This window comes from Aplidium turbinatum, chromosome 1 (assembly GCF_918807975.1).
Source record: "Aplidium turbinatum chromosome 1, kaAplTurb1.1, whole genome shotgun sequence".
NCBI lineage: Eukaryota > Metazoa > Chordata > Ascidiacea > Aplousobranchia > Polyclinidae > Aplidium > Aplidium turbinatum.
Window position 1 is genome coordinate 60749212 of NC_137472.1, and position 26991 is coordinate 60776202.

The window sequence follows — 26991 nt, forward strand, 5'->3', positions numbered from 1 at the left end:
AGCTCTGTTTTTTTTGTTTTATTTAAAACAAAGCCTAATAAAAGCTCTGTGTTTTAAGACTAAGTCAAAAATATCACGATTAAACCTGCCATCCAGCCTACAAATCATTCGTTTTTGAATGTTTGCAGATTCATGATAAATGTAAAAATTAATTGATTTTTTTGAGTGGACTGGCAGTTTTCAAAACTGGAATTGACGGTACCGTACCTAGTGTTGCTTTTTCTAGGCTATAATGTCTAGTTGACCAAATGACATAATTCTGCATACATTTGGAGTTGGTCAGTTTTTGTTACAGTGAGCTTAATAGTGCAAAGTGATAAGTATCATACAATAGCTTTTTTTTTAAATTATCTGTTATTTTTTGTGCGGATCAACTCGACTCGGAGTAGTTTGAGATGGCTCCCACAGTTCAAAACAAAGGCCAACGTAAAGATGATAAACACAGGTATGGTTTGGAAATACATAAAGTTATGATGAGCTCAACAACATTCAGAAGCTTTAATTAAATGAGATTGACTCAAATTTCTTTTCATGTTATTGGCTAGCCATGTTCACAAAAATGACTTATTTTATATACTCTATTTTTCTGTCAATGAGTAAGTTTGGTCGCTGCAAAGTTAACGATATTATACTTATTCTAACAAAATAGTTTTTTTATCACATGTATTGTTTAAGGGTTTTAATTTTGCCATTTCTTCAAGTGCTGACGCCTTGATACGTTTATCAAAGTACCACGACTTTACATTTTGCACTTGGTGCTATGGTTGCTTGAAAAATATGGAGCCTATGTAACAACACGCCTGAGTGCATATTCTGGTCATCGTCTTGCTTAAGCAATAAAAAGAAATATAGCCTCAGAGGCTGTATTCACAATCACTGGCGCGGGGTTACGGGATGGCCACGCCACCCCGTAACCGCTGTGGCTGGGTGGCAGCCACCTCGTTTAGGTTACATTACTTACTGCAAATAAATGTAATTTGTACGGACGTTAAAATCTTTTTTTGATGATTGGTTTTCGCTTCAAATCAACGTAAAGCAAGAGGTGAACCAATATATACAGTACCGGTATTGCAAAGCAAATGATTGTTTTTGTCACAAGCATGATACTCGCGTAACATCAAGCAAGCTACATGAAGATTATGCAACACGTGGCTACGATTTTTTTCCTTGTTGTTGTTGCGATTGTTGTATTTGTTATAAGTCATTCTTACATTTGTTAGGTTTACAATAAGATTTATGAATCACTAAAATACGATCTTTCCATTGCCTCCCTCAAAAGTCTTTTTTGAAAAATTTTAAACTGCTCATATTATCGCTATAAATTATGACAGCTATAAAATACTTGGAAATAAAATTATCTCGATGAGTGATAGCTCCACCCACTAAATGAATATCTATTGTCAAAATTTATTAAAAAAATGCAATTTTCGAAACTTTTAAAGTTTTATTTAAAAAGTGCACTTGGTAAAGTAGCAGTTTTAACGTTCTGCAAATTTACACGTTTACATGATTCTATGCGAGAAAAGCTATACTTTTGAAAACAAAGTTTTAACAATATACTTATCGTTGCCTTCCACCACCTGCAAGGCGGAGCGATCGTTTAGTGCACTCAGGCGCATAAAAACCTACTTGCGATCTACAACGATTGAGCCACGTCCTAATTTTAAATGTTTATCAAGCTGAAGTCAAACCGGAGTCGGTCGCTTCCATTCCAACATGCACAAGTGGGGTCTGGCTCCCTCATCGGCCTGCGAATGCAGCATGGAGGAACAAACTGCTGACCATGTCGTTCTCAAATGTCCCATCTACAAGGCACCAAATGGAACGCATGGTATTGCAACGCTGGACGAAGCTACACTCACCTGGCTCTCTACCACCTGCCCTGAAATTTGATCTAGTCTCAAACGAAAGAAGAAGAAGCTGAAGCTTCACGGTTACAACTTGACCAGTTGATTAACAGTTAGATTGACAGAGCTGCTGTTCGCAAAAATACTTTTGCCAAATGTTAAGTGTTAGAGCAGCAACGTAACAATAAAATTCACGACATACCTCCTGCGCTTTGTTTTAAAGTTGCTTTGTAAATTATTGAGCTACAAATCAGGTGTGATAAGACAATTGCATCTACAAAACACGCTTAGTAAAAATCAAACAAAAACATGCAGTTTGAAAGTTTTTAGGTTGTCATATTGTGCTATCCGCCACCCCGTGCAAAAATGAAAGTCGGTGCCTATGTTCACAATATGATGTATGGTAAATATAGCCTCTGCCTTTTTTTAAGGTATGCATTCTTCAAGCAACAATTGTTTGTAGGCTATTCAATATTATTGTTAAAACTTTTAAAAGTATGAATTTAATCGTATTGTAAATTAACACTAAAAGGATAGGAATTGCCAAGTATAATATTTAAAAAGACAAAATCCGTCAATTGATACTATGCTAATATTGGAATAGAAATCTTGTTTTACATTGATGTTTTTGTACGTTTTTGTTTAGCAGCCACTGTTTGGCAGTTTTTTTAAAACTATGTAGTAGGGACACCACGCTATCCAAGTTGTATGCTGTGCTGCGGCGCAACTCATTGAACCTATGGATGCAAAAATGTTGAAAATGCATCAATTGGCATGTCCTGTCCTTTTGGTGTTGTTAATTATAATGTTCTCTATCTCTGACCGACCGGTCTTGCTCATATTTCTTTGATGTATTTGCTGATTGATGTGCAATACTTCGTTGCAGATCACGAGGTGTTGAAAAGACCAGTGGTCTTGTAACCAGAATTAAATATTGCAACACCCTTCCTGATATTCCATTTGATCCCAAGTTTATTCGATACCCTTTTGATGCAAACAGGTTTGGAATTTTTCTTGCATTACTAGTCAATTGGTGATTTGTTTTTTCTATAAAATGTTTTTTTTGTAATCACTGTGATATTATAACTTAGAATGGTTTGTTATTTTTTGCCTGATATGTCTTGCAGTATGTGTTGTAAACTTCTGAAAACATTGTCCACCATTTGAGTAGATTCGTTGAATACAAACCAACCTCACTGGAGAAACTTCACAAAACAGAACTGCATACCGACCATGACCTGGGTGTCGTCATTGATTTGATCAATCCTGATATTTATAAGGTCTGTTCTACATTGGTTTCAACTGTTCAGTTTGTACAAAGCGGTATGACGTCATCAATTATTGTTATACCCTAGGCCTATATGTAATATTTTATATCTAATTTTCTATTTTTTCAACCTATTTTATTTTGTGGCTGGGTTGAATATTTTATGTTATATATGATATTGAAAATTTTCAGTCTTGATTTATAAAAATTATGGTGAGACACTGAGATATATTTCTATTACATAGTCTAACTGTTTTACTTAAGGTTCCAGAGTCAAGTGTCTTAAAAGAACCTCTAGATCCTGCAGATGAGGCTCTTCTTGAAGAAGATCTTCCTGCTCCCCAAGACACGAAGAGGTGATCAGTTTTTCTATTCTAGAACTGCTGATTTTTAAACATGTGAATACAATTTTAGGAGCAAAATGGTTGGAACGTCTTGTTAATCTAACCATATTATAAAAGCCCAAAATTTAGCGTGGATAATGGACAGGCTTAATAAACTCATATTTAAAAAAACATTTTTGAAAACGTTTGCTGATCATGGGAAGTGGGTGCTTTTTTTTGGGTATAGGTACTTTATTTTTTGTTTGAATGGAATATATCATACAATTTAGGGTGTGTTTCATTTTTTGTGCGTTTTCAACTTTATATTATATATCTAACACAAATCTCAAAACTTAACATAACAATACAAATAAGAATGAAACTAAAGTTTGAAACTTACACGATGGAGCTTCCCTCAAGACTGTCGAAACACACTTGCTGCATTCAGGGAGCTCTAACAAATAAGACTTCCAGTGCTTACCCGCAGAAAGGCAACACACTTTAGTTTTTTTTTTTTTTTTAGTGCAATAGCTGCCATCCAGATTGTGGTGACTTTATGTTCAATAATTTGGTGGTGTGAAAATCTGTTTTTAAACCCAATTCAGCAAACAAAACAAAAAGACAATTTGATGATGGTGTCAAGTCTGCTAGAATGGGATAGGGGAACTTAGAAAAACAAGTTCCCTGAACGTAGCGTAAAATGTTCTTTGATAGCCTTGAGTGACGCTACACACAATGGCAGCAGTTTTTGACAGTTGCATATAATCCAGAGACAAAGTGTGAGCTTATAGATAAAGTCAATGAAAAATTACTACATGACTCGTCGTCGTCAGCGTATGCTCAAATTCTATGAATGGAGACAAAGGACCAGATGAACTTCAATTCGCTTTTAATTCCAATTCATACACAACATGAATTTGTTGTATATCCGGATTTACTATAACGGCCATACACCTTACATATGCATTCGTCAGGTTTAATCAAACCCAATTTATATGAATGGACTCGCATTGAGTTGATTATGACTACAAGTTCATGTTTGACGCAATGACATATTTCTTGTTTAGGTCGAAGCAGCACAGTTTGAATGTGTCATGGCTACGTAGAAGCGAATACATCTCTCAAGAGTTTAACAGATACGGTGTTAAAGCTGTCAACATAGAGACAAGGTGATTTTTTTATCTAGCTATTTTATCTATCTAGCTGTGGTACCTATGCAGTATGCATTTTACCTATGCAGTATGCAACTATGCATGTTATCAACGGCCGCTTATGTTTAATGGTACTAAGTCATTTTTTTAAATTAATGTTACTAATACTACTCTCAAAACTTTTCTTTGCAGTAGTGTTGGGTTTGATGATTAAAGATTACATACCACACCAGTTCTGTGCAGTAACAAACCCTGAAATTGTTGATGTCTTTCTTTGTTCATTGTTTAAAATGCAATAGAACGTACTGTGTTGCTCTCATCCTACGGATCATTATTTTCAATAAGATGTGAACTATAGGATCGGCGCCGGTGCTAAGGACATGTTTAAGGAGGAAGACTCTTACAAGGACAGAGATGGCCAGATTGCTGCCATACATCAGACATTCGAAGATGCAAAGATTGAAATTACAAAGCACTACAGTAAACCAAACGTCTACGCTGTGGATGTGCTGCCTGTGTATCCTGATATGAAGGTTGGTTGTGGAAGCACACACGATCAATCATGGTTTCATAGTCAACTGGGGCTGGCCTAATAAGTAGCAATTACTTGTCAACAGTTTCGCTGAAAGTGGTATTTTTTTTTGCAAAATGCCCATGTTCATTATGTTCTCACATTATTAAATTTCAATGTCTGCAAGGGTTGCTTGAACTTACATCTACAAAGTTACTCGGGTTCAATCTTTGCATTTTGAAGTAAAAAATAAAAGTCATATTTTATGGCCTAAAACTAAATATTTTATAACTTCTTAAATAGAGCTCATAACAACGTAATTGTTTCACTGTTACCAGTTTCACAACTTTCTGTACCATCAAAAAATATGACTAAGCTAATGATGTAAAGTTCTTGCACCCGACTTTGAGTACCGGGATGCTTGTGTCGTAATTATGAGAAAGCGCCAAACCTACAGTAGGCAGTTTTGTTAAAGATTTGTGGTCTTGTTATGTGCTCACTTTGCTCTTCTCCTCTTCAGATGTGGCAGCATCCCAGTGCTCAGGTGATCTTCGACACGGACCCCGCTGTCCCGGGCAAGCCACACAACGAACAGATGGAAGAGATGTCTCAAGCCATGATCAGGTACCTGGTCTTTGTACACAGCTTGTGAAGCTGTTCATTAGACAACTAGAAGCTGTTCAATTGTTTCCCTCTGCTTGTTGCGCAGATCTACCAAGGCTGATACCAAATGCTACACAAAGATTTCTTTTTGTGTTTCAAATTTGCTATTTCGGCATGCTTGGCTGTATCGAGATCTTGAACTACCAACATTACTGCTTCAAGTAACAGAAAATAATTTTTTTGAAAAAGAACGGATCTGGTTGCAACAATTGACAACTAATGTTTTTCGACACTTAGCACAAATTGACAAAGATAAATACAATAATACATGTTTCACGCAATTCGCAGCTCGCCTACGAATTTGAGATAGCCTGATGATGCATCTATTGACATGAGACGCAGACTGATGTAACTAGTTATAGTTTCTTTCAATGATGCTTTCTCGGTGTACTAGTGACATTTATAATGCAAGCAATGGAGTTGAAATTCATTTTTAACTCTTTCGACATCCAGAGGTATGGTGGATGAGGAGGGAGATCAATTCGTAGCTTACTTCCTCCCGACTCCAGAGACTAGAAGAAAGAGGAAGAGGGATGCTGAGGAGGACCTTGATTACAATCCAGAGGAGACTTATGATTACAAGTCAGTGGCGAAGATTATCATCAATTCTAGAGTTTTAGCTTGATTCCAGAAGTGATGTATTTGTAGGAAGATTGGAGTCTTAAGAGTACATGTCCAATGTTCATTGTTCATCTATTTTTATAACTTTGACCGGCATGTGCTGCTTTTTGAGAGATCAGAATGGTTTCAAGTATTGAGTATTGTTTCAAGATTTATGAGATGTGATGAGTCTTATGTTCCATCTTACACCGACCAGGGTGCAACATATGGAAATATCTGTGGTTGCTTTATCTAGTCTAACTTGAAATAGACAAAGTTTCAACCAAACCGTTGTGTTGAAATAGCTTCCTTCCTTGCAGACTTGCCAGGGAATACAATTGGAATGTCAAGAACAAAGCATCGAAGGGCTACGAGGAGAATTACTACTTCGTCTTTAGGGAGGATGGAGTCTTCTACAATGAGCTGGAGACTCGGTGGGTTCCGGCCGGTCATTTTTTGTGTCCCCAGTTGAAAGTCCAGTGCTACCCCGGCTGCCTTGACAACTGGCTCATAGGTGGCCACATGTCACTGTTTGTTTGCCACACCTTTGATTGTTTGATCTTTCTTCGCTAGCTAGTCCAATAATCGAGGGTCTCTACTTTTTGTCACCCTCGATAGCGTAATCACCAAGACAACCTTTGGTCTCATGGTCGAATAGTAAAACGGATGGCTTGTCGTTATGGCGGAATGTCGTCATACCTTTGTACGTCATCCATGTTAACATGATGTTGCAGCGTCCGGCTGAGCAAGAGGAGAGCGAAGGGAGGTGGAGGAGTGCAGCCCGCCACCAACGCTGTGCTCGCGGTCAGACATTGTGATCTCACAGAGCAGGAGATTGCGGCTCAAGAGATGCGACGATCCCAACTGGAACCATTGGAGCAAGATGAAGGGGAGGAGGAGGAGGTAGCACAAGAAGAACCTGTTGAAGTAAAGATCTTGTTAATTTTTTGATTTTGGTAGTGATCAATGCAAGTGAGTTAAAACCTAGGACTGTGGAGTCGGAAGGATTTTGGCGTGTCGGAGTCGGGGACGACCAGTTAAAAACTGAAGAATCGTATATTTTTCTCCCGATTCTACAGCCCTGGTTAAATCTCATAAGATTCTGATCCGATGATTTTGAATGATGAATTTAATGATTTTGAATTTTTTGATTTTGCGTTTCTTCGAATTTTCATACACTGCACAATTTCGAGGATTGTTGAACATATTGAAGAATAATGCAGTACAAGCAAATAGTTTGAAAAGAAATGCTTGCGCACTTTTCATTAAAGCGGAGCATTTCATACGTGTCTCATCATGACTACTTGAAACAGGCTGATGATGACGCTGAAGGTCCGGTGCCATCTGGTGACGAGAATAGCGGGGAAGAGGGGGAAACAGTTGATGCCGTGCAAGATGATAGTTCAGGTTTGTAATATCAAGTATTGATTGAATAATATGTCGATTAATATCATTACTTTTTAGCTATACCGTACTAAAAGATCAAAATGGAAGGTTAAGTTAACGGAAAGAGAAAACGAGGCAGACCACCAAGGCGATGGCATGACAACATCCAGGCATAGACCGAACTCAATTTGACCACCCTGGGCGAACTAGCTAAGTCCTTGACTCATAAAAACAGATAACCCATGTTGATGCTGCAACCTGCTACAAGCGGAGATGGGGATATATATTCTCGCATTGAAATTGATGAAGTTTGTTACGCTCATTATAAGCCTTGAAGTCGGCTGAGGTTGACGATGAAAGTTTGTAGTTGGAGTAACCAACTTAATGGAGCGTGACACATTTTGTATACGGATTGTTTTTTTATTCACGTTTGTGGCATTTCAGATGATGATGCAGATGCAGGTCCGACCACAGCAGACAGTGAACAAGAAGAAGAGGAAGAGGGCACAATTGATCAAGCAGAAGAGTCGGAGGAAGAAGCGGAACAGGATGAAGCTCAGGAACAATCTAGTTCTGATGAGGAGGAAGAGAAGCGCCAAGAGGAAGCAATCTTCGGAAGCGCAAGCGACTTTTCGGATGATTCTGGATAGCTAGAGGAAAATTAGGTTTATTCAAAAAGTATCCAAGGTGCTGCATCCCAAGATCAAGATGGACTTCGGTTGGGACGCGTTCAGAGCCTTTCCCTTTTGTTTAAGCGATCTGCTGGGTCTCAAGTATGCCTGACCCTACAAACATCTACTACTCGGTCTGGGACTATTCGGAGACTCTGATTCAGAGATATCCCAATTCAGAACTAAGGATACACGGCTTTATGCCACGGTCTGAATGACGCAATGCATGAATGCCACCACATTTGATTAATTTGTACTAAAAGTTATTGTTCTTGTTGAATACCAAGCCTTAAAGCAGCCGGCGGCTTGAATGACCGCTGGTGCTACCTCCTCAGTCGACCAAGTTTGGCCCTAGCAATAGAATGATCGGGGATTAATTGTCGAAAATATGTAGTATCAAAGAGTGACGCAGAATTGGGTCAGCGCGTCATAATCAACACCATACGCGCCGACTTCCGGGGGGGCCGGCATCCCCCGTAAATGTATGGTTGAGGGGCAACAAAAATGGTTATTACAAGTGGTGTTTCAAAGATAAAACACTTCGCGAAAGAGAATTAGATCATTTAATCGGACTTAAAGAATGCCGAAAGGGAAAAATAGCCTACATTGCTCTTGCCCGCAAAACAGCAGCTGATCGCATGGCTTTCTCATACGGTATGGAAATTTCAAAGTAGATGGTAGAGTAACTTACGCTGCTGGAATAGTCACGTACATAGCCGTACGAGACCAAACCATTTTGGGGGGGCAGAACGTAAATTTGCCCAAATGTGCACGCTTTTATAGAAATTGCCCAAATATAATGTATGTGGTGTATAATAACAGTGAAAAACTAGCATAATAAGACCACCAGCAGTGGCGTAGCCAGGAATTTTGAAAGGGGGTGGGGGGTTTGACGGCGTGTTTCGCTTATGGCGACACCCAGCAGTGGGGGGTCTCCCCCAGAAAATTTTGAAAAATTACTTTGAATTTGGTGCATTCTGAGAGCATTTTCAACAAAAATGTGGTTACAAAAAATATTCCTGTAAAATGGTGCTGTCCGGTAGCATAGCAAAAGGATGAGATCATGTTTTCTTCGGCATTTTTCGGAATTAAAGCTAAGTCTCTGTGTTTTCTTGTTGCTAATTCCTGGCTGAGATGTTTGAATGTTTGGTATTGGCAAAACTCGCTCTTTTAATGCAATTTTGTTTAAAATTAGGCAACTTTTTTAGACTGAAAGCATCATTCTCAATATCGTGACGTCACACGCGTGCCAAAGGGGGGGTTGTAACCCCCAAACCCCCCCCCCTCCCCTTGGCTACGCCACTGGTTGGAACTATCATTTAAGCTTATTTCCAGTGACTCATTAAAGCTTGTTGTAGGCAGTTTACAAACCTGAGATAGAGGGGCGCCGGAACAATTTTAGGACGAGAGTTTTAGGATGAGATATAGCGATAATGCTGAGCAACTCGTTCGTTTTCCCGCTATTAGCCATGAAAGTCGAAATGTGAAACAGATGAATAATTGCAATAGCTTGAACAAGAAACGAAAGGTAAATTTCACATTCATAGCATCACAATCTGCTGCAAAGTATAAAATGTGTCCACGGGATAATTTGTGTGGGCCTACTGTAGGCTATAGGCCCTATAATTTGGCTAAAAGCGAATAGCAGAAGTTGTTAGCCTATATTGCAAAATTTGCAGTAGCTTACATGACCTTAAAAGGGCACCATTGCCCCCCCATCCAGAGAAAATTTGAGGGCAGGGGCATCCTCCCCCTGCTGAGACAGCTTCATTAGCATCATGAATCCAACCGCCAAACCAAGACAATTTTAATGTTTGGTACACACCGTAACTAGGTTACCAAATGCTATAACACAGCTTTCGGTAGCCAGCAGTAACTTTCATTTTGGTAACACTCAGTAGATTAACTGAATAAAACTTCAGCTTGTCCTGGAACTACAACTCCAAAAAAGGTCTTTACCTACTTATCGATGGTTGACAGGCTTGTTGTTAGGCATTGTCGGAAATTTTCAAGCATTTTCAGGGGTTGTCAGGCATTGTAGAGTAGCTACTTTCAGGCATTGTCTAGAATTTCCAGGCATTGTCGATCATTATCAGTGGTTGACGGGGTTGTTAGGCATTATAGAACATTTTCAGGCATTGCCAAACATTTTCAGGGGTTGTCAAGGATTTTCATGGGTTGTCAGGCATTGTAGAGTAGCTACCGGTACTTTCAGGCATTGTTGGGAATTTCCAGGCATTGTCGATCAATATCAGTGGTTGACAGGTTTGGTAGTCATTATGGAACATTTTAGGCATTGTCGAACATTTTCAGGGATTGTCGAACATTTTCAGGGGTTGTCGGGCATTGTCGATAATTTCAAGGCATTGTCTAGGATTTCTAGGCATTGTCGATGACAGACAACCCCTGAAAATGTTCGACAATGCCTGACAAACCCGTCAACCACTGATAATGATCAACAATGCCTGGAAATCCTAGACAATGCCTGGAAATTCCCAACAATGCCTGAAAGTAGCTACTTTACAATGCCTGACAACCCCTCAAAATGTTCCATAATAACTACCAGACCTGTCAAACACTGATATTGATCGACAATGCCTAGAAATCCTAGACAATGCCTGGAAATTCCCAACGAATGTCTGAAAGTAGCTACTCTACAATGCCTGACAACCCCTGAAAATGTTCGACAATCCCTGAAAATGTTCCATAATAACTACCAAACCTGTCAAACGCTGATATTGATCGACAATGCCTGGAAATCCTAGATAATGCCTAGAAATTCCCAACAATGCCTGAAAGTAGCTACTCTACAATGCCTGACAACCCCTGAAAATGCTCGACAACCCCTGAAAATGCTCGACAATCCCTGAAAATGTTCCATAATGACTACCAAACCTGTCAAACACTGATATTGATCGACAATGCCTAGAAATCCTAGACAATGCCTGGAAATTCCCAACAAATATCTGAAAGCAGCTACTCTACAATGCCTGACAACCCCTGAAAATGTTCGACAATCCCTGAAAATGTTCCATAATGACTACCAAACCTGTCAAACACTGATATTGATCGACAATGCCTGGAAATCCTAGATAATGCCTAGAAATTCCCAACAATGCCTGAAAGTAGCTACTCTACAATGCCTGACAACCCCTGAAAATGCTCAACAACCCCTGAAAATGCTCGACAATCCCTGAAAACGTTCCATAATGACTACCAAACCTGTCAAACACTGATATTGATCGACAATGCCTGGAAATCCTAGACAATGCCTGGAAATTCCCAACAAATGTCTGAAAGCAGCTACTCTACAATGCCTGACAACCCCTGAAAATGTTCGACAATCCCTGAAAATGTTCCATAATGACTACCAAACCTGTCAAACACTGATATTGATCGACAATGCCTGGAAATCCTAGATAATGCCTAGAAATTCCCAACAATGCCTGAAAGTAGCTACTCTACAATGCCTGACAACCCCTGAAAATGCTTGAAGACCCCTGAAAATGCTCGACAATCCCTGAAAATGTTCCATAATGACTACCAAACCTGTCAAACACTGATATTGATCGACAATGCCTGGAAATCCTGGACAATGCCTGGAAATTCCCAACAAATGTCTGAAAGCAGCTACTCTACAATGCCTGACAACCCCTGAAAATGCTCGACAATCCCTGAAAATGTTCCATAATGACTACCGAACCTATCAAACACTGATATTGATCGACAATGCCTGGAAATCTTAGATAATGCCTAGAAATTATCGACAATGCCTGAAAGTAGCTACTCTACAATGCCTGACAACCCCTGAAAATGATTGACAATCCCTGAAAATGTTCCACAATGCCTGAAACTGTTCCATAATGACTACCAAACCTGTCAAACACTGATATTGATCGACAATGTCTGGAAATCCTCTAGACCAGTGGTTCCCAACCTTTTTTGTTGCGTTCCTCCCTTTGCCTATTTTGGAACTATTCATTCCTCCCCATATTACTAAAAACAAAAAAGGGAGTCCTAAATTTTAGAAACCCTAGAATTTTAACTAAAATGGTTTCTCTACAATTCCCCCAGATTGTAATAGACACCATTATGTTAGGGTTCTAAGACTCTTTCCTCATTCCGATCGGAAGTAAAAACGGGATCAGGGACCGCACAGCCGGCGGTCTATAAAAATTACCGGATAAGCCAGTTTTTGGTTTGGCTTCTCAAAACCATCGTGTCGATCATATTCATTCTGCGCAAGCGGAACCCAAGGTATGTGAAGGCTTTTTAGTGGCGTAGCTAGAAATGTTTTTTTGGGGGGGCCAAATATTTGATGGATCGAAGAGAACGACAAAGTGTTTGATTAAAGACATCGCTACCTCATGTGTAGTGGCGTATCCTGGTGGGTTGAGCAAGGAAAGCAATAAAACTGGTGGGGGGTTAGAGCGTGCCAAAGGCACGCGTATTCTAGGGGGGTCCGGGAGCATGCTCCCCCGGAAATTTTTTGCAAAATTACACTAAAATAATGGATTATAGCGCTTTCTGGAAACACTTTTAGGGTAATATTTGTATGAAATTTATTAGCAAATAAACAGCTATTAACTTATTAAAGGTAGCTCTTGCACACGAACGGGCAATAACTGAAATTCCTCCCCTGAACTCATGAAATTCCTCCCTAGGGAGGAATTCCTCCCCGGTTGGGAACCACTGCTCTAGACAATGCCTGGAAATTCCCAACAAATGTCTGAAAGCAGCTACTCTACAATGCCTGACAACCCCTGAAAATGTTCGACAATCCCTGAAAATGTTCCATAATGACTACCAAACCTGTCAAACACTGATATTGATCGACAATGCCTGGAAATCCTAGATAATGCCTAGAAATTCCCAACAATGCCTGAAAGTAGCTACTCTACAATGCCTGACAACCCCTGAAAATGCTCAACAACTCCTGAAAATGCTCGACAATCCCTGAAAATGTTCCATAATGACTACCAAACCTGTCAAACACTGATATTGATCGACAATGCCTAGAAATCCTAGACAATGCCTGGAAATTCACAACAAATGTCTGAAAGCAGCTACTCTACAATGCCTGACAACCCCTGAAAATGTTCGACAATCCCTGAAAATGTTCCATAATGACTACCAAACCTGTCAAACACTGATATTGATCGACAATGCCTAGAAATCCTAGATAATGCCTAGAAATTCCCAACAATGCCTGAAAGTAGCTACTCTACAATGCCTGACAACCCCTGAAAATGCTTGACGACCCCTGAAAATGCTCGACAATCCCTGAAAATGTTCCATAATGACTACCAAACCTGTCAAACACTGATATTGATCGACAATGCCTAGAAATCCTAGACAATGCCTGGAAATTCCCAACAAATGTCTGAAAGCAGCTACTCTACAATGCCTGACAACCCCTGAAAATGCTCGACAATCCCTGAAAATGTTCCATAATGACTACCGAACCTATCAAACACAGATATTGATCGACAATGCCTAGACATTATCGACAATGCCTGAAAGTAGCTACTCTACAATGCCTGACAACCCCTGAAAATGATTGACAATCCCTGAAAATGTTCCACAATGCCTGAAACTGTTCCATAATGACTACCAAACCTGTCAAACACTGATATTGATCGACAATGTCTGGAAATCCTCTAGACAATGCCTGGAAATTCCCAACAATGCCTGAAAGTAGCTACTCTACAATGCCTGACAACCCCTGAAAATCCTCGACAACCCCTGAATATGTTCGATAATGCCTGAAAATGTTCGACAATGCCTCATAAGCTTGTCAACCACTGATAATGATCGACAATGCCTGGAAATCCTACACAATGCCTAGAAATTCCCAACAATGCCTGAAAGTAGTTAGCCTACTCTACAATACCTGAAACCATGGGCTCTATCCAAGGGGGGTGATCACCCCCCCACTAATTGGAGTGGGGGGGGGGATCAATGCAAAATCACCCCCCACTCATTTGGCTTTGCAAAGGTTTTATGATATTTTATTGATCAAATTTTGAAAAATATATTTTCGCTGTTAGCACATTTTAAATTTTTTATCAATATGAATATATATTTCATTTCAATATGATTTTTTGGTTTGGCAACCCTGAACTACGAGCCAGGCGTTTACACTGTGTTTTAACTTAGTTTGCTTGGTAGCCACTTTAACAAGACAAAATTCTGCCACTGCAAATGACTAGAATGACACCGCCAACCAATCAGAACATGTTATAAGAGGCTACCGTCCAATTGTGACCTTTCTCGCACTTAGCCAGAGAGTTAATCTTTGTTTTGAACTTTATTTGGTAATTACAGAAGAAAAAAGAGCAATAGCAGTTGTGAGAATCGAACCCACGTCAATAAAATGACTACTTTCTAACCCTAACCCCTGAAAAGCCAACCAGCTGCCAACTTAGTCGGCAGCAGTGGCCGAGTGGTTAGCGCGTTGGGCTCGCAGTCGAGAGCCTGCATGTTCGACTCCACCCCCCACACTTGCTGTTGTTTCTCTGGGGAAGAAACTTCACTATAAGTATAATTGCCTCTACCCAGTGATCGATTTCGAGTAATGGGTAGTACCAAATTTAAGTTATAAGTTGAGTAGACAACCGGAAACAGACATTGTCGTCGGCTGCAGCGTGGGTCAGGTGTACGTCAGAAGGCGTACACCGATGCATAGCGCTCAAGTCCGCTTTCTCGCAATGCAGGATAAAAATATGAAAAACAAATAAACAAACAGCTGACAGAAAATCTAGCACTTGATTTGCTTTGTATCATCTTCTTTTCGTCCTTTTTCACGTCACGGAAAACGTAGTTCATGATTGGTTCGAGTTGTCATTTGCAGTGCCAGAATTATTTCTTGTTAAGTGACTATCAGTTTGCTTACCCAAAAATGCCCTTTCCGAAACATACTTTGTGAAACGACTTGGAAACCCTGTGCTTCGATCAGAAAGAAGCTGATGCTGCAGTGGGGGGTCTGGAGGGCGCAGCCCCCCAGAAGTTGTAATGACTATGACGATTTTAGCCCACTGTCCAAAAATCACCCCCCCAAATTCTAAAAGTGGATAGAACCCCTGCCTGAAACCCCTGAAAATGTTCGACAACCCCTGAAAATGTTCCACAACCCCCCAAAAAGCCGACAATGCCTGACAATGGGTATTTAGAGGTACCCTCTGTGACTGTGATTTGTTTTCAATCGCCAGAATCTCCATAAAGCAGTCCATGCGGAACGAGAATGTGACGTCATCACAAGCAATCCATACGTCAACTTGAAAACGAAGAAAGTTTTATTTAAACAAAAACCAAAAAAATATATTAAAAATAAAGTTGTTTTGCTGTGCCAAGTTTGAAGTCAATGCATACAGCCACAGCTACGCTGTTAGCCTTCAAACATCGTTACGCACCACTGAGTTGCATATCTATTAGTGATGCAAGCCGCGCCGCGCCGCGCCGCGTACGCGGCCGCTTTTGACTTTTTCGCCGCGTGCCGCGCCGCGCCGCGTGGAAGGTTGAAATGACAAAGCCGCGCCGCGCCGCTTGCCGCGTAAACTTTCAAGAAATTAATTTTTCGTAAACGTAAACTTTCAAGAAATTAAACTTTCGTAAACGTAAACTTTCAACTTTTCAAGAATCAGCTATGAAACTTCAAATTTAAATTGGAAACACGGATCAGTTATTTTTCCCTTCGGAAACCCTAAGATGGAAAGCTATGCAAATGCAAATTGCAAATGGCTTGCAGTTGACAGGGTTTTAGGGCTTGCTTGTCAGGGAAGCTGTACGAATGTTTTTGGTTAGTAGCCTAGCTGATAAGCTCAGTTACCAGGCTATAGGCCTAGCGCAACTACCGCATTATTTACTATATCAGTTAGCCCAGTGAGTTCAGGCTATAAGTTTTACTCTTGTGTGTGTAGTTCATATAGCCACTGGCATTATAATTGCATTATTGCTTACAAAAAGTGTTCAAAAGTCCTGATACTGGATCCAGGAACATTCTATTTGTCTTAGTTTGTATTATGTCTTAGAACTTAGATGCATTGCTGATAAGAGAATATGATCTGGTTAGCCTGGCCAATTAGTGCACAACTGTATTGGTACTAGGTTACCAGTTATATGCCATGGATGCTTTTTCCTACAATTGACTTTCTAAACAATAACTCGTTAAAATATTTTTTTTTAATTTTGTAATTTGCGGTGTGCGGTGCGGTGCAGTGTCAAAGTTCCAGATAAATTGCGGTGTGCGGTGCGGTGCGCGGATAGATGAGTCAGTGGCGGTGCGGTGTGCGGATAAAAATTTTGGGTTCGCTGCATCTCTAATATCTATATGTAAGATATCTATGATTTAACGTTGCTGTGACTCCACCGGAGCAACTAGTATGTTGTCATTATTTGCATTCAATCAATCAACGTAAAATACGACTGGTAGGCTACCACTACCACTATTACGAATTGCTGTCCTGAATACCTGTAATAAATCGCGAATTGTGTTTTAAATATCCCTTCACTTCACTATTATGATTATATGTTTCACTGAAACAGAACCCAATTATGGTACTTGCTTCAGTCAGTAAGGTAACACCCTACCTGTTCTGCCTTCACTGAGCACTAATAGGGGAAAGTGGTGTAACGTGGACCAGTGTGTAATTTGGACCAGTCCCCTAACTCAAAAAATAAAAATCGTTTTGTCAGTATTTTTGAACAGCTTGAAAGAAAAAATAATAATAGCCCGGATGTGAAAAACTCAGCTCATTAGGTTTAGAAACGTGGACGGGAGATTGGAATTTGTGGTTTTGGGTATGCTGATGTTATTTTGGGGAGTTGATTGCTAAGCGCTGAGACGTTATTGGCATGACGTTTGAGTCTGATATGATGTTGGTATTATCTTTAACCTATAAGAAGATGTTGTGCTCAATTACAAGACTTGTAACCAAGTGTGGAAGTCATAGTTGGTAATTTTTAACAGTGCATGCAGTGTGTAATTTGGACCAGTCATCTCACCTATGCAGCATCGCGTCAGTTCAAAATTCCAAAAGCTGTAGTGTTAAAACATGTCCATAACAGGCTACCAATAAACATGCTACACAAGTGTCAAAAACCATTGGTCGACAACTTGATCTTCCCGAAAATATTGAAGATCAACTGGTCAAACATGTTTTGGAAATGGAGTGAAGATTTTATGGTTTAGGGGCCATAGATTTAAGAAAGCTTGCATATGACATTGCGTCTGCCAATAATATCAATACCCGCTTCAACAGTGAAAAGGGTCTGGCTGAAAAAGATTGGCTTAAGGGATTCTTGAACCGTCATCCAGAAATTTTATTTCGAAGACCTCAAGCAACTTCAGTTGAAATTACATACTCCAATGGTCCAAAATACACACCCCAATGGTCCAAAATACACACCATATGTGTAATTTGGACCATTTTTGAACATTTTTTATTGCTTAATTATTCTGTATTTTTTTATTGTATATGGTTTATATTTTCTACACTGGTTTGCAAGTACCTAGACTGTATCTGGGTGAAAAATAATACACATTGACCGGAAGTTGGCTGAGTTGTGCTTATTTTTCTTTAAGGGGTTCAAAATACACACCTTTCCCCTACTTATCTGATATGGGACCTGTGTCGTCCATATACCCTGACTTTACTTTTTATAGGCCCTATAGGCTACTAAGTAGCCTACTTACTTACATACCGTGCCTTCACCTTTTATATAGGCTACCAAGAAACCGACTTACGTGCATATCATGCCTTCGCCTTTTATATAGGCTACCAAGTAGTCTACTTACTTGCATAGGCTACCCTGTATCACCTTTAATATACACTACCAAGTAGCCTACTTAGGCTACTTGCATACCCTGCCTTCAACATTTATATAGGCTACCAAGTAGCCTACTTGCATGTTTAACTGTATGATGATTGATGAATCAACCATGTTTGATGGGTGTGCGGAGCACACACTCTGAATATACGCCACTGCAATACCCAGAGTTGCCATCGACATGGACCCTAAAATAAGGACAACAGAAAAATTAAATTTTCATGCAAAATAAAACAAACGTTTTTAAACAAATCTCAGCATTTATACGAGCCATTGTGTTAGATCACGAAACGCAAGCTGACAACGCGGATCAAAACACGGGAAAGTTGGTATTCAAAACGCACACCTTTTATTGAGTATAGAACTCGCAGGCTATGGTTTTCTGAAACGAAAATCACAGCGTAAGAAAAACGTAAAAAATTACACAAAACTAATACAGTATAGTACTGCTGTAGTAGGCTACAAAGCTATGCCTACACGAATCTAAGTCATATATAAAAACAGACGTAATAAGCAGCACGTATCATATAAGACTATAGGCCGAGCACTCGTACAGTTATAGCCTACCGACGAATCTCCGACATACATAGCCGATTAGCTTGCACACAATATCAACTAGAAAATTAGCACAAACTTACCGAATAATTTTACCACAGCTTCAACAGACAGGCGGTTCTGGTACCCAACATTATATGATCTTAACTTACAGTAACAGAGTAAGTATACATTACAACTTATTACTTAATCCACAGCAATATGAAAAAATGAACAGAATTCAGTTAGTTTCTGTAATGTACTACAGACAACCAAGACTAAAAAACAGTAGCACAGAACGACTGCTGCAGGTGCAAAGAATGCCGCAAGAAAGGCAGAAAGCCCGCGAAAATAACTGCAGCCAGCCAGAACATAATTATGACGTCACAAAACCTTACGTATTACGTAGTGCCCTGATACGATGTAACATACTCCCCCCTAAAAAATGGTAACCAAAATACATTTTTTACAAACCAAGAAAGCAAACATCGACAAAACACAAAAACAATTACGACGCTGCACTACGTAGCGTCTTGTGTGCGACGCGTGTATGGTGTTATGACGTGCAAGAGTATCAATCTTATCTACAGGTGTAATGACTTCTTCGTGGCATCAGAGATGGGCGATTTAGCTATACTAATGTTATGTAAAGCAAGCTTAAAATTCAAGACACAGCTCATGTGGGAAACGTTCACAGTTCATCTGCTAGCAACTGCTGCAGTTTGGACTTTATCCTGTTGTTATGTACATTGTAGTGCCATCTCTGCCGCGCTAGGGGTCGACGTCCTATTACGACAACAGAGATGTACACCAGTTCATCTTGGATCAGATTCACTGATCAGGCACAATTTTTGAATTGGCCTTTTGATGATACCCATCTGGGTTCGCACTTCGACGACTCGCACATCATCACGATGATCAGGAAACGTTGTAACAACACGGCCAATTCGCCATTTTCCTCTGGGAGCATTGTCATCTACGACTAGCACAATGTCATCTTGCTGCAAATTGCGTACACGGTCTGGCCATTTTGAGCGTAAAGCGATAGTTGGCAAGTATTCTCGACGCCACCTCTTCCAGAAAAGGTTAGTTAAATGCTGGACTTGCTTCCAGCGGCGGCGAGCATAAGCATCTTTTGCATCGAACAAACCAGGAGGCAAATTGTCATCAGAGCGGGCCAACAATAAGTGATTAGGCGTTAAAGGCTCTTTTGCTGAAGAGTCCATCACGATTGGCACTAGTGGACGGAAATTTAAGATCTTTTCCACTTCAGTAAAAAGGGTTTGAAGGGTATCGTCAGTCAATGTTTGATTCTTATTGGTCAATGCAGATAGAATCCGGCGAATCGATCGGATAGTCCTCTCCCACGCTCCCCCCATATGACTGGCAGAAGGCGGGTTGAACTTCCAGACTATTTGATGTTGCCGAAAATAACCATCAATCTGGGATTGATTGAACTCCTGCAGAGCGGAACGAAGCACTCGCTCTGCGCCAACAAAGTTGGTACCATTGTCCGAAAAGACTTCTTTCGGTTTTCCTCTTCGGCCAATAAAACGGCGAAACGAGTTAAGGAAAGAATCCGTGCTTAAATCAAATGACATTTCAATGTGCACAGCTCTCATCGTGAGGCATGAAAAAACGCAACCAAAGCGTTTTTCGAGACTTCTGCCTCTCTTGGTGAGAAACGGCCCAAAATAGTCGATGCCAACATATGAAAATGGTGGTTCATCTGGCTTGAGTCGCGCAGCAAGCAGAACAGACATGATCTGTCGACTTCTAGGAGCATGTCTCATGCGACACAGAGTACATCGGCTGAGCTCATTCCTAACAGCGGCACCTCCTTTCAAGATCCAAAATTTCTCACGGATAGCAGTCCAGGTATGGGACAACCCAGAGTGCCCAACTAATTGATGATAGTGACGGATAATTAGCGTAGTTAAATGATGAGAGTAAGGCAAAATAACCGGATGTTTAGAATCATATGAAACCGGGGCTAGTTCCAGTCTACCACCAACTCTAAGTACGCCATGTTCATCGATCCAAGGATCAATTTTTGACAGCATTCGGAGTTCAGGTGAGTCTTTAGCTCGTTGCTTCAGCTCCTTGTGTGAAAAATTGGGTTGAGCAAGCATCTCATGAATGAGAGGAAAGGTAGTGCGCTGAACATACGAGACAATCCTTTGTTCAGCTGACTGCATCTCTTGAACAGTAATACGAGTCTTCGAAACCTTTGATTTATCTCTTTTGGAACCAAAAACACGAATTAGCCACGATACTGCGATCTTTAGCTTATTCCACGAGGAATAGCGGGAAATTACATCATCCAAGCTGGTTAGTGGCTGGCTAGAAGCAACATGTGAAACTTTGAGAGGTTGAAAATCAATTGGCAACGTCTCTGGATCAAGTGCTTTAACCTCAGGAAGTTCTGGCCATTTGTCTTCAGCTTGCCACAGAAATTGGGGTCCTTTTAACCAATTAGACTTCAGTAGCTGAGAAACCGACAATCCTCTTGATGCATGATCTGCTGGGTTGTCACGAGTGTTCACATGTCTCCACTGTGTGGGATCTGTGTGGCGGTGAATTTTAGCTAAACGATTAGCAACGAACGTACGAAAACGTTTGGTTTTGTTGGAAATGCTGTGCCTGACAGCACTGGAATCCGTCCAAAATATGGAACGGCAGTTAGGAAATTCCAACTGCTTGCAAATCCAATGATCTGCTTTTACTGCAAGTACGGCTGCAACCAATTCCAGCCTGGGAATGCTTTCCGAGCGTGGAGGGGTAACCTTCGCCTTCCCATACAGGAACGAACAGTGAATAACACTGTCTTCATCGATCAGCCGCAAATAAGATACGAAGCCATATCCTCGAGTTGAGGCATCACAGAAATGATGGATCTGATAGCTTATTACTTTCTTAAAACCTTTTGGCTTAAGGCATCGACGCAAACTTACATCGCGAAGCTTAGATAGTTCTCGCAGCCAGCCGTTCCACTCACTTACATCACATTCTGGCAATTCGTCATCCCAATCAAGTTGTTGTTCAATCACTCTTTGCTGAAGAATTCTAGCGATCAATATGACTGGAGCCACGAAGCCCAAGGGATCGTAGAGAGAATTAACCGTAGACAAAACTGAACGGCGAGTAAACACTTTTCTCTCCAAATTGTCAGATATGTTGATGCCAAACTCGTCAGAAGACACGTTCCAGTGAACTCCTAACACTCGTTCCTCCATGTTACCTTCCAGATCAACGTTAGTAATCGATTTTGCTCTCTCCTCCTGTGGAATGGACTGGATGACCCTTTGACTTGAAGATATCCATTTTGTGAGCCGAAATCCGCCCAAAGACAGCAACTCTCGCAACCCTTGCATTAACGCCACGGCACCTTCTTCAGAATCAGCTGACGTCAAACAATTGTCAACATAGAAGTCGCGATTTATAATCTCGGAAATCAGGGGATTGAAGGACGATCCATGCCAAACTGCATTTTGTCTCATGCAGAAAGTAGCGCAGCACGGAGAGGAAGTTGCACCAAAAATGTGCACCAGCATACGGTGAATAGTAGGAGGAGAGGATAGATTGCCATGGGGCCACCACAAGAATCGGAAGCAATCGAGGTCATCTGGTTTGAGTCGTACTTGATGGAACATGCTTTCCACGTCAGCCGCCAAGGCCACACGCTCCCTACGAAAGCGGGTAAGGACGGAAATAATGCTGTTGACCAGATCAGGTCCTTGCATAAGAGCGTCATTCAGACTTGTGCCATGGTGCTTGGCCGCGCCATCGAACACTATGCGAACCTTGTCCGGTTTGTGTGGGTTGCATACAGGGTGATGTGGCAGATACCAACATAATTTATTATCATGTTCACCAGGTGGTACCTCCTCAGCGTAGCCCCGACGTATGTATTGATTCATCTGAGATACATACTTCTCCTTCAGAGCACCATCGTTTTCAAGTCTTCTTTTGGTGGAAGATAGCCGTCGTTCCGCCATGATTTGACTGTTTTTAGGCAGAACAACTCCATCGCGCCAGGGTAAAGGAGCATAGAAGTGTCCATCGGCCTTTGTGACGTTTTTCTCCAGGAGAGTAAGCACCTTTCGATCTTCAACAGAAGTAGGAAAGTTTAATTCATCCGGCTCGAAATCCTTGTACCAGGATCGTTGAATGTCCTGGTCGAACGCTTCATCAGTCCTTATGAAATGAACTGAAGCGTTACATGCTCGACCAAGGGCAGCAGCGGGTCCAATGAGTGACCAACCGAGTGGAGTTCTGATGGCATGAGGTTGGCTGCCATTGCCTTCTCTTTCGTCCAAGATTTTATGAGCCTTCATAACATCATTTCCGATCAGGACATCTACGGTAGCACCATCTAGGGAAGGGAAATCCAAGCCTTTCAAATGAGGAAATGACTTCCTGTCTTCTTCGGACAAAATTGAATTGGGATGAACAGGAAGGTTGTCAATAGTCATTGCGTTTGATATATCGAATGTGACCCTGTCATCTAAAGATGTAATGGCGAAATTCACACTCATGCCCTTGTAGATATCTTGGTGTTGTACTAATGTGCTCAAAGCAAGGCGTTTGGGTTCACCCGTTAAACTCAACCTTTTGATTAACCTCTTGTGGCAGAAGGTAGTGTCTGAACCCAAGTCCAGAAATGCATAGCAGCAGATCTCTCTTTCGTTTGCTCGAACCTTCACTGGAATTACATTGAAGTAACATCTTCCACCGTGAGCATTCGCAGTGCAACTTGTTGAATGTGCTTCAGCACTGTTAGATGACTCCACCTGGGATTCCTTCGGTTTGTCATTGCTAGGCTTCCGAGGATTGAAATTGTGCATCAGAGTATGATGCCGCCCTTTGCAATCGGTTACTGTGCACGAATGTGTCCTGCGGCACTCTCGGGTCGCATGGAAGCAGTTAAAGCACCGGCTTTTCCTATTTAGGATGTCCCTTCGCTCCTTCAGTGTGAGTGCCTGAAAAGCTTCACATTTTGTAATAACATGTCGCTGCTCGCAGTAGTAGCATTTTAGTTGCGAAACTTCGTTAACTGCGACGTTGGAACAAGTAGCCTTTCTTGGGATAGTTTTCGTACCTTGCCGCTGTTTGTCGGCATGACGAATGATAGGTAGTGGTTCAGGGTAGGCATTCAGCAAATTAGCTTCCCCTTCCACAAACTCAACCAAATCCGAAAATTCGGGAGCTCTTTGATCTCTGTAAGATATCTTTGCAAAGTGCCGATTCCATGACTCCTGGATTCGGAAAGGCAACTTTTCGGCAAAAGCGGCGAGACTATTGTTAAGCTCCGTAACGTTGCCGACACTCTGTAACGTTTCCAAACACTTTCTCAGTGTAGAAGCGTAATCAAGCAAGGCCTCTCTATCGTTGTTACGGATCGAGGGGTGACTAAAAAGTTTGTGCTTGAAGGCAGAGATTATCACCTGAGGTCGGCCATACCGCTCGTACAGTGTTTTGAGTGCGAGTTCATATCCCTCGTCTGGGGGTGTTACATTGGAACAATGGTCAATGGCCCTCCTTGCCTTTCCTTCAGTAAATTGCAGAAGAAAACTCAACTTTTGCAGAGGCGAGAATTGTCGCTTGTCCACACTCTCAGAAAAACTTTGCTTAAATGGAATATACCGAAGGGGGTCTCCCGAAAATTTCAAACATTCCAATTTGGGAGCACTCATTACCTCGCTCACTATGCTAGCTATGGTAGTTAACATTTTAGTGTCCTGATTACCTACGGGAGCATGGCTCAAGTCATGGTCATACAAAGAATCAGTATGTGACACGCTGATCCTCTTAGGGAAAGGAGTTTGTTGAGCGGGCTTGGGGGTTTGAGAAGTAAAGTAAGGGTCAATTGCATCTACGTCACAGCGGACGGTAGCAGCGCTGGTCTTAGCTTGGGGTTTGCTAGTGATAGCTTCTAAATCAGCAACGGGTTCTACGGGTTGACTGGGACTGTGATTAACTTTAGATTTCACAATAGCCTTGGGAAGACAGGCTGGTTCGTTTTTAACAGGAGAGGTTTCGTTCTCAGTAGAGCCAAAAAACCTCTGTTGCTTGTCAAAATTAGATTCGATGGGTAAATTTAAAAGTGCATCATCCAAACTAAGATTGTTATTTAGAGTCTGTTCCGCTTTTCGTGAAGCTTTTATCCCGGCATCTAGCCCAGCTATTTCCCGTCTGACGCTAAGAAGTTTAGCTTGGGAGTCCAACTTATTTTGCTCATCTATGAATGGCAACTGTGCCTTTAGAGAGGCTGACTTTTGCATATTCAGAACGCGCTCTTGTTGCACAGAAAAATTTGATGCATTGGTCGCAGTAGATTTCAGACCGAAAGCGGATTTAGATTTTGAGTGGCGGGAAGCAGAAGACGATTCGCTTCTTGCTGATTCAAACGAAAGGCACTGAATCGCCGTTTGTGCCAATTCAGCGACCTTTTCTACCTCTGCCTCAGTGCGGTTGAGAACTTGTTCAAACTCCCCTAAGGATTCTCGACCAACTAATTGTTCGAGATCGCCAAAACAATTTGACATTGCATCGAAAGCTTTATACAGATTGGTAGAGGCCTGTCGTATATTGTCAGGCTCTTTGGTCGTGACAGTTAGTCTTGTTAGAACTTGTTTAGCTGATTTCACGCCGGCACAACTACGCCAAAATCGGCGTTTTGTTTCCTCTGTTTTATAATTGAGGCCCTTTTCTGTAAATTTACCTATCCGTTTGGAGGTGGGATCCAGGGATAACTCATGGTTGGTTTGTAAAGTTACAGAAACATCTTCAGGCGTAAGTAGAGTATTTGTTTTTTTCCCATCAACTACTTCAGTCGAGTTATCTTCATTAACATAAGACATGTTAATGTCAGTTATGAGGATAAAAAACTTGCTATCTTATCAAGAATAACGTAACTTACGATCGTTTGTTGCAATGTTGGAGTACTTGAGGATTCAGTAATCCAATTCTGAATATTTCAGAAAAATAATCCAAGTCCGAGTATTTCGGAGAATAATCCAAGGGTATTCTGGAGCGGGAAAATAATCCAGTTCAACTCCAGCAATCCGAAAAAGATTATTCGAAAACTTTATGTTAGATCACGAAACGCAAGCTGACAACGCGGATCAAAACACGGGAAAGTTGGTATTCAAAACGCACACCTTTTATTGAGTATAGAACTCGCAGGCTATGGTTTTCTGAAACGAAAATCACAGCGTAAGAAAAACGTAAAAAATTACACAAAACTAATACAGTATAGTACTGCTGTAGTAGGCTACAAAGCTATGCCTACACGACTCTAAGTCATATATAAAAACAGACGTAATAAGCAGCACGTATCATATAAGACTATAGGCCGAGCACTCGTACAGTTATAGCCTACCGACGAATCTCCGACATACATAGCCGATTAGCTTGCACACAATATCAACTAGAAAATTAGCACAAACTTACCGAATAATTTTACCACAGCTTCAACAGACAGAGCCTTGTGGTGTCCCTCAAGGCTCTGTTTTAGGGCCATTACTCTTTCTGTTATATGTGAATGACTCACCAAATGCAACAAATTTTAAAACAACATTATTTGCTGATGACACCAATTTACATATGACAGATAAAGACTTAACTTGCCTTCAAAAAAGAGTAAATAAAGAAATGAAATTTGTCGATATTTGGATGAGACAAAATAAGCTGTCAATTAACTATTCAAAAACTGCATACATGATAATATGTAAAAATCCTTTCAAAGCCAAATCCTTTCAATTAAGTATTAATGGAAATCCTATTCAACAAGTAGATTCAATTAAATATCTTGGTGTTACCCTTGACAACAAGCTATCATGGAAATCACATTTAACTTGTCTTCGCACAAAACTAAATAAAACTTGTGGAATTTTATATAAGCTCAGACATTTTGTACCACTTAGTACATTGCGTGTTGTTTATTTTGCTCTTTTTCAATCTCATTTACAATATTCATTAATAAATTGGGGTAGGGCTGATAAATCTATTTTACATCCCATAGAAGTTATTCAAAATAAAGCTCTCAGAGCATGTTTATTTTACCCTAGACATGCCTCTGTAAATTTATTATATGTTAAATTTGATGTTCCCAAGCTTAATGACTTAATTGAAATTGAGTATGCCAGTTTCATGCACAAATATAAAAATGGACTTCTACCTGATTGTTTTAGTGCTTATTTTAATGA

The 26991-nt window shown here is 40.7% G+C and overlaps 2 protein-coding genes across 3 annotated transcripts; one reads left to right on the top strand and one right to left on the bottom strand.

Moving 5' to 3' along the window:
* Window positions 1-299: 299 nt before the first annotated feature.
* On the top strand, window positions 300-9486 carry LOC145773377 (RNA polymerase II-associated factor 1 homolog). 2 transcript variants are annotated; one of them, XM_082584799.1, is made up of 12 exons: window positions 300-445; window positions 2734-2847; window positions 3019-3127; window positions 3379-3470; window positions 4505-4606; window positions 4947-5121; window positions 5620-5723; window positions 6216-6344; window positions 6683-6796; window positions 7097-7289; window positions 7676-7769; window positions 8193-9486. In XM_082584799.1, the coding sequence occupies exons 1-12, from the start codon at window positions 396-398 to the stop codon at window positions 8396-8398; spliced, it is 1482 nt and encodes a 493-aa protein (XP_082440925.1). In that variant the 5' UTR covers window positions 300-395; the 3' UTR covers window positions 8399-9486. The 2 variants fall into 2 exon arrangements, with proteins under 2 accessions (XP_082440925.1, XP_082440926.1); XM_082584800.1 differs by having other exon boundaries at window positions 7097-7265.
* A 10110-nt stretch (window positions 9487-19596) lies between these two features.
* LOC145768158 (uncharacterized) lies at window positions 19597-25644 on the bottom strand. The gene has a single exon (XM_082579632.1). The coding sequence runs from the start codon at window positions 25642-25644 to the stop codon at window positions 19597-19599; it is 6048 nt and encodes a 2015-aa protein (XP_082435758.1).
* Window positions 25645-26991: the final 1347 nt, after the last annotated feature.

Excerpts from the sequence above, each read along its gene's own strand:
- LOC145768158 (XM_082579632.1), bottom strand. The coding sequence starts at position 25,644 with ATGTCTTATGTTAATGAAGATAACTCGACTGAAGTAGTTGATGGGAAA.
- LOC145773377 (XM_082584799.1), top strand. The coding sequence starts at position 396 with ATGGCTCCCACAGTTCAAAACAAAGGCCAACGTAAAGATGATAAACAC. Across the intron at positions 446-2,733 it reads CGTAAAGATGATAAACACAG|ATCACGAGGTGTTGAAAAGA; the intron begins GTATGGTTTGGA and ends ACTTCGTTGCAG. Across the intron at positions 2,848-3,018 it reads TACCCTTTTGATGCAAACAG|ATTCGTTGAATACAAACCAA; the intron begins GTTTGGAATTTT and ends CCATTTGAGTAG.